General features: G+C 39.9%; 2 protein-coding genes across 2 annotated transcripts; one reads left to right on the top strand and one right to left on the bottom strand.

Moving 5' to 3' along the window:
• Positions 1 to 3,583: 3,583 nt before the first annotated feature.
• Positions 3,584 to 5,042, top strand: LOC139466940 (uncharacterized). The gene is made up of 3 exons (XM_071248663.1): positions 3,584 to 3,665; positions 3,821 to 4,807; positions 5,014 to 5,042. The coding sequence occupies exons 1-3, from the start codon at positions 3,584 to 3,586 to the stop codon at positions 5,040 to 5,042; spliced, it is 1,098 nt and encodes a 365-aa protein (XP_071104764.1).
• LOC139467097 (GDH/6PGL endoplasmic bifunctional protein-like) lies at positions 4,759 to 11,965 on the bottom strand. Its single transcript, XM_071248815.1, has 3 exons — positions 11,115 to 11,965; positions 9,004 to 9,092; positions 4,759 to 6,783 (listed from the first exon to the last, which is right to left on the bottom strand). The coding sequence occupies exons 1-3, from the start codon at positions 11,885 to 11,887 to the stop codon at positions 5,168 to 5,170; spliced, it is 2,478 nt and encodes an 825-aa protein (XP_071104916.1). The 5' UTR covers positions 11,888 to 11,965; the 3' UTR covers positions 4,759 to 5,167.
• Between the last annotated feature and the right edge of the window lie 233 nt (positions 11,966 to 12,198).

The following is a 12,198-nucleotide window of genomic DNA, read 5'->3' as shown; positions in this document are numbered from 1 at the left end:
GTAACGAAGGTGTCACGCGCTGGGAAGGAGCTTTAGGGATTGCAATTGAAGGGAGATAACTCCAACAGTACTGCGATCACGACCACCATACTGACAAATTTATATTCCATCGATCATGCCGCTTCAAAATATCACATCCAATAGCACAAACACTTGTACAACTTTCAAATTATTTACAATGCCCAAGCTGGCAGTAATATTCTTTCCCATTCAAATGGTATAAAGAAAAGTCAATAAATTTAATCATAATAAAAAAAGATTTTATTGCTTACAGTAGTGAGCTTTTTCTAAAAAAGTGATGAATCTGACCGCTATTATTGGAATGTATTTATTGCATGCGAAAAAAATATGTAAAAGCATTCACCATAAAGCATATACTGAACAAAAAGTTTAGGGATCATGAATATTCTTGGGGATATTTTCTTGTAGTGAAAACTGAGCACACAATTTCATAAAAAAAAGCATTCCCAAATATATTCATGACTTCCCGACTTCTTTTTTTAAATATCTGATAAAACAATGTTGTCATTAAAATAACACACATTTTTACAATAAATCTTCAATCAGAAGTTGGGTATCAAAATAGATAGTAAGTATCAAATTACGTCTTTGAGTAAGACAGCAAGTATCGAACTGCAGATTTGAGTAAGACAGCAAGTATCAAACTGCAGATTTGAGTAAGATAGCAAGTATCAAACTGCAGATTTGAATATCTATTACATAAGCAACAATATGAAATAAGTAAGGATAAGATATATGAATGAACAACTTCTTTATTACAATTAGGAGCAACATGTCGGTGTAGGTTCTAACACCGTTATCAATCGATGATGTGCTGATGGTACCCCGGGGGAATGTAATAGTCAAAGCCCTCACAACCGACCTCAAAGACTTCAAAACCAGAAAAAACTACAAGAAGCCATCAACATCAATGTACTCCAACCATCAATCAACGGTGGCCAAGGCTCGTAGCCCCCGGCGTACCATCTACTCATCAAACACCCAAATCAGTCAAAAAATTTTTGTTTACATTGCTGGCTTCACCCTTTTGTTTATACAACTGAATTAGCCGGTCAACATGTTTACTACCCTTTTGTTTACATAACAGGCTTCTCCCCTGAAGGACCTCCGTGGTCTTGTGGTAGAGCGTCTGCCCGGAGAGCGGAAGGTCCAGGGTTCGATCTCCGACCGCGTCATACCAAAAGACGTTAAAAAATTGTACTTGTTTTTACCCTGTCTGGCGCTCGGCATTAAGGGGCTAAAACAAGGACTGGTCGGCTCGGAGTCAGTATAATGTGTCTGAGTGGGGTATTCATGTTAAACTGCGGGATGGTATCTCAGTGAGCACTGTAAATCGGCATCAGTCCGGACTAGTACAAGCAGCCTCACAAACGTACATACACGTACATGCACGTCGCTATATAAGTGCAATAATCTTGGACGCAACGTTAAACCCCATTTCACCTCACCTCTCCACACCTCTCCACTAAAGTGTAACAACATCTGATATCTACTCTACTGTATAAACACTGCCTCCTACCTGTATATAAACTTGTCAACCATACTCTGTACTTCACTTGCTTGATAACAATGTTAGAACTACACCGAAACGTCACTCCTAACTGTAATCAAGTTGTTCATCCATATATCTTATCCTTACTTAGTACTCCAATTTCTAAATGCCTCTCAAAGAAACAATATGAGTGAGTGAGTGAGTATGGTTTTACGCCGCTTTTAGCAATATTCCAGCAATATCACGGCGGGGGACACCACAAATGGGCTTCACACATTGTACCCATGTCGGGAATCGAACCCGGGTCTTCAGCGTGACGAGCGAACGCTTTAACCACTAGGCTACCCGACCGCCCCAGAAACAATATGAAACTTTCACATTTTCCTCTTTGTCCACGAAGCTTAGTGTACAAGAAACCAATAGAAGCTAGTCTGGAAAAAGCACGACAAAGGCTGGCATCTCATTGTGATTGCGTTAGATACATGGCTGGCAGAAAAAAATAGACTTGGCTCAGTTTTGAAAGATTAATATTACAGTATATTTTACAACACTTGTCAATGACAAAGATATGATATTTTACCAAACATTAGAAACACTTCATTTGTCTACATAAATGAACAGACAATGGACAATTGGTTCTTTGAAAAAATGGTACAAAAAACACAAAGGACAGGAACGTAAAGTAAAAAGGATGAATCGACATGAAAAAAACTGTTACTTCAAACAAACACGCTCCGAATGAGAAACTCTGGGGGGTGTTCACTCGAAAAACATTTTGAATTTTATTATTTTTTCTTTATGATATATCACCGGAAAATAACCTGTAAAAATATATTTCCATGATTTTTCCATGATTTTATAACTATAACCTATTTTCCAGAACTATTCCATGCCTTGAAGTTTTCAGGATTTCATTAAGTACCTGTGCGAACAATGCATATAATTTGTTAACTTTCATGTTTACTAAAATGGAAAACTAATAGAGAAAGGAAAAACATCATTGGGCTTCACACTTGGAACCCATGTCGGGAATCGAACCCGGGTCTTCGGCGTGACCAGCGAACGCTATAACCACAAGGCTACCCGATCGCCCCCTCTTAACAAGAAACATGGCAATGAAAGTCATTCATGTTGATAAATACTTCGGGTACAAGTTGAGCAATACATATCATCCTTGTCAATGCTTCAAAACACGTTATTTTGTTAATAAAGACTCTCAAACCATGACACATCTTTCCATGACAAGGGAGACAATTGACTATAAAAGTCTGTTTCCACCCTTGCCGAACTAGGCTGGAATTCCGGAGTTATATATTTGGCTGGACCAACAAGTTTGTGCATAGTCCAATCAAATTTTCGCAAACAACATGGCGACTGTCATGCAGATTAAGGTCAACTGCAGGACTTGCAAAACATGTGCACCGTCAACTGGGCGTCGACAGATATTTTCCAAACTGTTTAATCGAGGTGCTCAAGTGATCTAACCTGTTTTATTACATCATAGATCTGGATTATCAACAAGACTGTCATGACTGGGCGCCGCCATTTTGTTAACAGCAAATGCAAGTGATTTGAGAGGTGGAATCTGATTGGTCAGTAGGAGGGACATAGCAAGGACACGACCCGTAATAGCCAATGGTGGTGCTATTATCGAGCCTCTAAATTTCAGCCAAGTTTGGCAAGGGTGGAAACAGGAAGTTTATAGTCACTTAACTCCCTTGCCTCGGCAAGATAAACATGACATCAAGTCACAATCAATACATACAAATTATTAGTTACTCAAATATGACAAGAAATCACAGCAGTCAGTCAGTCCATTTTAATATAATTTATTATTATGCATTGATCTTGTGTGGTCACATAAAACAATTTCACATTTTAGATCTGTAAAAACAGATTTCTGGGTTAACCTCATTTCAATTTGTAAATCACCGGACACTGTAAATACCAGTAATTGAACCTGGACAATACAAACACTTTAACAGAGTGAGTATCGTTTTACGCCGCTTTTAGCAATATTCCAGCAATATCACGCATGGGGACAAAGATGTTTGCAAGCTGGTGAAACCCATGTGCTTTGACAAACCATGTATTTATGACTCCGACCCGACCAGTCTGTGTTTCATCCGCAAAATACGGAACTCCAGGCAGGGTAACAACAAGTACCATATTTTATCATCTTTAAGTATGAAACAGCCAGGCGCTCCCCGAACACCCTCTTTATCCACATACGAGGGAGTTTGTGATCATTTGATAAAAGTGAACTGACATAGAAACATGTAATAGTTGCATGATGTTCTGAATGAGAAACACCCACCAAGCAGGTCCAACTGGGGTTAGAGACACTCAAGTATCTCAAGTACTCAGTACCCGAGACACTCCAGTATCTCAAGTACTCAGTACCCGAGACACTCCAGTATCTCAAGTACTCAGTACCCGAGACACTCCAGTATCTCAAGTACTCAGTACCCGAGACACTCCAGTATCTCAAGTACTCAGTACCCGAGACACTCCAGTATCTCAAGTACTCAGTACCCGAGACACTCCAGTATCTCAAGTACTCAGTACCCGAGACACTCCAGTATCTCAAGTACTCAGTACCCGAGACACTCCAGTATCTCAAGTACTCAGTACCCGAGACACTCCAGTATCTCAAGCACTCAGTACCCGAGACACTCCAGTATCTCAAGTACTCAGTACCCGAGACACTCCAGTATCTCAAGTACTCAGTACCCGAGACACTCCAGTATCTCAAGTACTCAGTACCCGAGACACTCAAGTATCTCAAGTACTCAGTACCCGAGACACTCCAGTATCTCAAGTACTCAGTACCCGAGACACTCCAGTATCTCAAGTACTCAGTACCCGAGACACTCAAGTATCTCAAGTACTCAGTACCCGAGACACTCCAGTATCTCAAGTACTCAGTACCCGAGACACTCAAGTATCTCAAGTACTCAGTACCCGAGACACTCAAGTATCTCAAGTACTCAGTACCCGAGACACTCAAGTATCTCAAGTACTCAGTACCCGAGACACTCAAGTATCTCAAGTACTCAGTACCCGAGACACTCAAGTATCTCAAGTACTCAGTACCCGAGACACTCCAGTATCTCAAGTACTCAGTACCCGAGACACTCCAGTATCTCAAGTACTCAGTACCCGAGACACTCCAGTATCTCAAGTACTCAGTACCTGAGACACTCCAGTATCTCAAGTACTCAGTACCCATGGTACCTATTGAGTTTTACACAATATCTTTGGATTTCATTGATAAAACTGCCTTGTTGCCTGGTAAAGAATACAATAATTTCACAATTATGAAAATATATATTTCTATCAAACAAAATATACCAAATCATCAGACGAATAAATCAACAAGCAAAACAAGAATTGGAACACATCCGACATTCCATAACAACATGTGTAACAAGCAAACACACGCATACAAGATACACTCCACACATAGATGACTCACAAAACACACAATTCTTCAGCAGGATGGTACCAGAAAAAGACTGAAACTTGAATATCTATCCAAACTATTTCCCCCAAGCCACATCCCACAGTCAAAGGGAGACAACTCTATGGGGAACCAAATGCATTTTTTTCCAGCGGACAAAATTTGCACTTAATCCTCACAACAGACTTCTTTCAATCTATCAACGCTTCTGAATCAATATACCAGGTTACGTTTCCTATATCTGGCTTCACACCAAGGATGGGGTACTCATCCTTAGATCCCTCCGCATCTTCTAAATCCTTCAAAATTTGTCTCTTCCCTTCACCAGTTACAAACACTGATAACTGTTTAGCCTTGTTAATGACTGGCAATGTTAGAGTCATTCTCTGAATTTCAAACAAATCTTCCGGCCCGTACGCGAACGCTGTAAACTGTCTTATCGCACTTAGGCTTGGGTTATTTGGGAAAAGGGACGCGGTGTGACCATCGGCGCCAAGTCCTAAAACAATGTAGTCGAATCTTTTATCACTTATTTGATCTTTGATCATGTCTTGATACAACTGTAACCCCTCATCATTAGGGCTACACAACTTGCCTGTAACTTCCACAGGCATTGGATGAATATTGAAATAGGGTAGGCGTATATATTTCAGAAGATATTCTTCGATTTTACCAAAATTGGAATCTTTGTCAGTAGCAGGAACACACCTTTCGTCGACTTGCCAAATATGCACATACCGCCATGGAATATCAGCAAAGTGCTGTGCCAGGGTCTCAAATAAAATAATTGGACTTTTCCCTCCTGAAAATGCAATATGGTACGACAATGACCTCTTTAATGTTTGCTTGATTGAGTGAGCTATGTCTTCAGCTAAACGGAAGGCAAGCCTCTGAGGATCTGTAGTAATTAACTTGTTGCCAAGAAAGGAAGAAGGGGTTTGTCCAAATGATTCATTTTGAACTGATGCCGCTCCTGTTACCATGGTAACAGAATCGGAAATATTTTCAGTATATTGCAGTTTGTTACTTGTCACTCTGAATGACAATTTTCCATCTTTGTCACCTGCATCGTAAATCTTAGGAGTAGGTTTAGAGAAAGATGAACTCACATCAGTCCAAATATCCCACAGCGAGAGCAAATGACTTGTCCCAATAAATTTGTCCTTGACACCAAGATACAAATCTTCTATCAAAACAGTATAAGCAGTTGGGTCTCTATGGGGAATTCCAATAAATAAATCATCCCTTTTCTGCCCAAATAATTCAGATGGTTTTGGTACGGAGGACAGGTCAGAGACTCCCAGGGGCCAAACAGGCTGACCAATAGATTTGGACATCAAGATGGCAGGCATTTTCAGCTGACCATGACCTATGTAAAAAATCAATTGTTGTAAATTTTTGTCCCTACAATTATTAGTGCAGACAGTATTTCTCTTGAATACCACCCTGACATAGCCTGAGCGTTCATCAAGCTTCTTTCCACCAGCAAGAATAAACGGCACACCATCCCACCTGGGGGAATGTACCTTTAACATCACTGCTGCAAATGTTGGCGTAAATTTAGACTTTTCAAGATCGGCCTGTTCCTCCTCTGCATCTTTGAGATATTCGGAGAACTGACCAAGAAGAGTGGCAGACATTTTGGCAGGCTCTATCTGTTTCAGGAGCCTCAGCTTGTTGACCTTGATGTCGACTGATGATGATGAGTTTTGGGGGATCTCCATGGCGATGATTGTGAGCAGTTCCGTGAGGTGGTTCTGGAAGACATCTCGCATGACGCCAGTCTGATCATAGAAGTCAATCCTGCCTGGAAATGTAACAAGAACATAACCATGGTACCACTGACAGAATGTCTTTGTAGCTCTCATGACTAGCATGGGCTGATACAGCTTTTTTGAAAAGGGGGGGGGGGATGCACAATTAAGATCTATTTATTGTCTTTGGTGGTAATTTACACAGAAATAAAGATTTTTTTCGAAATAAAAAGGGGGGTGCGCACCCCCCCTCTGTATCCGCCCATGACTAGCATCATTGATTTAGATACAGCTGAATCTGTTCGATGTGGAGTGACTAAGAAAAAGTATATCCCTCCAATAAGGTGAGGTGAAATGGGGTTTAACATCATGTTGTTTGTTTGTCGTTTAATGCCGCAACTAAGCAATATTCCAGCTATATGACAGCAGTCTGTAAATAATCAAATCTGGACAAGACAATCCAGTGATTGACATCATGAGCATCGATCCATGCAATCGGGATCGTTGACATGCATTCACTTTCTGATTCTGACATCATGAGAATCGATCCACGCAATGGGATACAATGACATGCATCAACCAAGTCAGCAAGCCTGACCACCCGATCCCGTTAGTCACCTCTTACGACAAACAGGGGTTGCTGAAGACCAATTCTATCCTGGAATCTTCAATGGACTTATGGCACTTATATAGCGATGTGCAAGCATGTGTGAATGGCAGCCTGTACTAGTCCAGACCAATGCCAGCTTTATAATGCTAGCCCATTGAAATATCAATGCCACAGCTTAAAGGGCAAGTTCACACGGAAATGAACCTTTTTTTCTTTTACTTTTTCCACATTAAAAGTGTTAACATAGAAGTGTCATAGACAAAAATATAAAAACATCATATTTAATTAACATATTTTTTGCACTAAAACGATTTATATTTTTCACATTTTCCAAGTGTTCTATTTCCATAACAAAAACACCATGGCTTATGTCCCTTGCAATATGACGTCATTGGTGCCAATTGATAAACATTATGACGTCATCATGCTTTGTTAGAGCCGCTTCACGTGGTGTAGGTACAGTTTTGTGATTCTAGCATCTCAGATGCCAGCCAGAATTGTGTTATGCTGAGTCACCACTGCGCCGGAGTGTGTCGTAGACCATGTTGTTTTACCGCAAACTGGTCCTTGATATCTTTTGCGTTGAGAATAGACAGGGACCCAGTTGAATTGGCACCAATTACGTCATAATCTAAGGGGGATAACTCAGGCCTATTTCGCTCGTAAAACGAAGGCCTCATAACGGCATATCACTTTCACACTATTGTGAGCTTCCTACTTTCACTGTGAAAAAAAATGAGTGTATATTTTCAAACACAGATACTAACTAATTCTAAAATTGCGTTTTGTTTAGAAAAAGAAAGAAAGTGATTTTTGCGTGTACACTTCCCCTTTAAGATGGATACCCACTCAGACATACTGACTCCGAGCCGACCAGTCTTTGTTGTTACACTGTATAAAACAATGTATCAAATAATCGTGGTTCACTACTGTTTATATGACAATTTTATTCAAACAGAAAAATGTCTCAGATGCAAGTAGTGAAAATAGGCTTTACATAAAAACATCAACTTACATAGTCTCAAGCTCCCGGCCTCCCGGCCTTCATCAAGCACATTCTGTTGGTGTCATAAATTTTTTCAGCTATTGTTTGTTTGTTTTGCTTGTTTTGTTGCCGCACTCAGCAATATTCCAGCTTTATGACGGCGGTCTGTAATTAATCGAGTCTGGGCCAGACAATCCAGGGACTGACATCATGAGCATCTATCCAGCAAGTCTGACCACCAGATCGTTAATCGCCTTTTACGACAAGCATAGTCGCTTTTTACGGCAAGAGTAGGTTTGCTGAAGACCAATTCTACCACAGATCTTCACGGGTCTATTTCAGCTATTGAAAAAGGATATCAAATAGAATGAAACCAACAGAGTGTGCATGTTTAAGGCCTGGAGGCCGAAAGCTTGAGACTTTTTATTTGAATTCCCCAATGGGAATAAACACACACAAAAAATTACCCAAAGTAAGGGAAAAATGAAACAGTGAATGGTTTTGTGGACCTCCAGGGTTACAACTAAACTCAAAAACTTCACACATGTTACTAGCATGAGTAGACATAGAATGCCCTTGTAATGTGAAAAAATGGGGAAAATTGGAAATATGTACTAGCCCGGGCAAGTGGGCTGGTGTTAAATTCTAACCCTGACCTCTGTCGACCTTATTTGTTACCTTGAACTCCAATGGTTTCCTTCATAAATATTTCCACTTGCTCAACATGGTCTCTGTTCAACAAAGCTTCCACATGATCGTTTTGTTTCCTGGGGAAAAAAGCATATCAAAGGATAATAAGATTTAACAAATGAGTACTTTTATTGGTTGTTTAACACTGCACTCAGCACCATTCCAGCTATATGACAGCAGCATGTTGGTTTGGTTGGTTTGTTGTTTAATGCCACACTCAGCAATATTCCAGCTATATGACGGCGGTCTGTAAATAATCGAGTCTGGACCAGACAATCCAGTGATTAATATCATGAACATCGATCCATGCAATTGGGATCGATGACATGCATCAACCAAGTCAGTGAGCCTGACCACCCGATCCCGTTAGTCGCCTTTTACGACAAGCATAGTCACATTTTACGGCAAGCATGGGTTGCTGAAAACCTATTCTACCCCGGAATCTTCACAAGTGACAGCAGCATGTAAATAATCAAATCTACATCAGACAATCCAGTGATTGATATTGTGAGCAACGATGCACACCATCGGGGTACAAAGACATGCTATCAACCAAGTCACCAAGTCTGGACACCCGATTCATACAGATGCCTTTCACGTTCCTGGGGATCAACTCTTACCAAGAATCAATTGGGGTAACAACAAATGAGTGAATAGGGGAGACAGCTTTAAAGCTACTAAAAGAACAGTATGTCCACGCCTGTTAGCTTCATGTGGGAGGAAAACCCAAGTGATGCAGTATGAGCATATATGTATTGTGTGTTACATGAAACATCCTCCAGGTCTTCAGGGCTCGCATTTCGGTTAAACCCCTGGATCCATTCCAGTAGTTCTTGCGATCTTAAATTACCCACCGTTGACTTTCATAAGCGAAGCTGATTTGTTATGCTACTCAGACTAACTGACCAATCAGAAAGTGGATGCATGTCAACGACCCCAATTGCATGGATTGATGCTCATGATGTCAATCACTGGATTGTCTTGTCCAGATTCGATTATTTACAGACCACCATCATATAGCTGGAATATTGCTGAGTGTGGCGTTAAACAACATTCAAACAAGCAAACAAACAATGACATACAATCTGCCTGGACACATATTTCTAACCCATTTGAGAACATAGGGCTCTGGGGACATTTTCTAAATTCCCACAGGTTAAAACAACCTGCACAAACTCTTAATGCAAGGTACATTTTCTGCTGAGTGTTCAGGTTGCCCAAATTTAGGGACAGAGTATTCTTTATGTAAGAAGTGTTTGCATAATAATTTGACACATTGATACAACTGTTTCTGTACTTTCCTTGTACTCAAAACATAATTGTTAAAAGTAGTAGCAATGAGGGCCCCACGAGTTGTTTGGGCAGTAAGAGCACGGTTTGGCTTGGCATTTGATTGACAGACAAAAGGACCGAGGGGCGGAGCCCCGAGGTGATCCTTTTGTCCGTCAATCAAATACCAAGCCAAACCGTGCTCTTACTGCCCAAACAACGAGTAGGTGGGTGTGTTGTAAGTGACTTGTAGCACGGGTTGCAACGGTCATTCCAAAATTGCGCGAGTTTGTGTAAAATTTAGTGACGTTTAATATGACGTTAACTTTTAACGTTAACGTTTAACTTTTAATCTAATTGTTAAATCAAGTGTAAACTTTGGAATTTTCAAAGGCACATTAGAAATGTCAACTATTAATTTTCCGAATTTAGCAAAATGCGTTCTGTGTCCAGTTGTTTTTATGTTTGACAGTTACATTGTAATCTTTTAATTAAGTTATAAACATTTCTATTGTTTTTTGTTGTTTATTCACGTTATTACTCTTGAACACTGTGTACAACACTAAAGAAACATTGCCGTAAGTTTGAAATTTCTCAAGCTAGTAGGTGGGGAATGCTGATCTTGGCATCAGCCAATGGTAATAATCTTTAACAAACCGTGCTCTTACTACCATGATACAGCACGGGTAAGATCAAAGGTACCGCTCGCAACCCGTGCTACAATTTCAGAAAGAGGCAAGGGAAACCCTGACCAAGCTGACATGAGACTCAAACAATTGTAAGACAATTAATCCTATGCCATGTTTATATGATGATTAATGTAAATATACCTGAAATTTATGATTTCTCTAACTATTGTTTTTCCAAGGTAGTGGTCAACCCTGTAGATCTCTTCTTCAGAAAAAGAATGGGACAACTCAAGACCCATTTCCTTAGCAGACTGGCGATCAAGGCCAAAAGGTTTTTCCAATACAACTTTCACTTTCCATTTTTCATGACTCACTCGGCAGTAATTCTTTATATATTGTGCAGCTGATAAATACCCACTCGATGGAATTGATAAGTAAAATATAGCCTCTACATTAACGTTTAATTTTCCATTCATAAGATTTTCCCATTTTATTTTTATACCATCACAAAATATTTTATAATGTTCATCTGTTTTCAATTGTGCATAATTGACTGAACTGATGAAATTCTCTTTGGATTTTTTACATGCATGTCCATCCATCTCTTCACAAGTAAGTCGTTCATCAAGAATTTTGGATAAAATTGGTTCCGTTGATTCTGGGTCAGATCTTCCAGTAGGGTAGAGGGTGAATGAATTATGTTCAGTTGTATACTTTGTTATGAGGCTATAGAATCCCTGCATGAGGTATCTCTTGGACAGATCACCCATACCGCCAATGATAACGATATCGGTGTGTTTATATTTTGAGTCAACATCAGTGCCCAAACTAAACTGCCACACAGAACACCCTATGAGAAACAGGATGGCGACGGCTACAGTGCTCCCTAGTCTTGGGGAAAACATTTTAATCAAATTACTTGGCATACACAAGGAAATATTGAGATAGGATCGTTTAACTAATTCCAGGCGCATGAAGCGGTAGAGTAAATTGTGCTTGCAACCAAGAACCCATGGAATGAATATAAGTAAGGTGGAAATTTTCTTGTTACATGGGGGCCGCCATGTTAAAACGCAAAACCTATAGGGAGGACAGCTAATTTTACATTATGAAAATTGACAGAAGACAATATTTCTAAAATTGTAATAATACTTTGAAATTATATGATATAATTGCTACACATTCATCCGAACTGATACAACAATAGTTCTGTACTAAAACTTTCCAACGAAAATGAATATTTGCTTATATCACATTTTGTAAGTGAATAAGTTGTCTTGTTTAC

This window comes from Haliotis cracherodii, unplaced genomic scaffold (assembly GCF_022045235.1).
Source record: "Haliotis cracherodii isolate W230 unplaced genomic scaffold, xgHalCrac1.p SCAF_19, whole genome shotgun sequence".
Taxonomy (NCBI): Eukaryota; Metazoa; Mollusca; class Gastropoda; order Lepetellida; family Haliotidae; genus Haliotis; species Haliotis cracherodii.
The sequence above is the reverse complement of the archived record's forward strand: the minus strand, read 5'-3'. Positions and strand labels throughout refer to the sequence as shown.

Bases quoted from the DNA above. Each gene is read 5' to 3' on its own strand.
- LOC139466940 (XM_071248663.1), top strand. From the start codon at position 3,584: ATGTGCTTTGACAAACCATGTATTTATGACTCCGACCCGACCAGTCTG. The intron at 3,666-3,820 runs GTAACAACAAGT...GTTCTGAATGAG, and splicing joins AATACGGAACTCCAGGCAGG to AAACACCCACCAAGCAGGTC. The intron at 4,808-5,013 runs GTAAAGAATACA...ATTCTTCAGCAG, and splicing joins TAAAACTGCCTTGTTGCCTG to GATGGTACCAGAAAAAGACT.
- LOC139467097 (XM_071248815.1), bottom strand. From the start codon at position 11,887: ATGCGCCTGGAATTAGTTAAACGATCCTATCTCAATATTTCCTTGTGT. The intron at 9,093-11,114 runs GTATATTTACAT...TTTTTTCCCCAG, and splicing joins AGAGAAATCATAAATTTCAG to GAAACAAAACGATCATGTGG. The intron at 6,784-9,003 runs GTAACAAATAAG...TTACATTTCCAG, and splicing joins GGAAACCATTGGAGTTCAAG to GCAGGATTGACTTCTATGAT.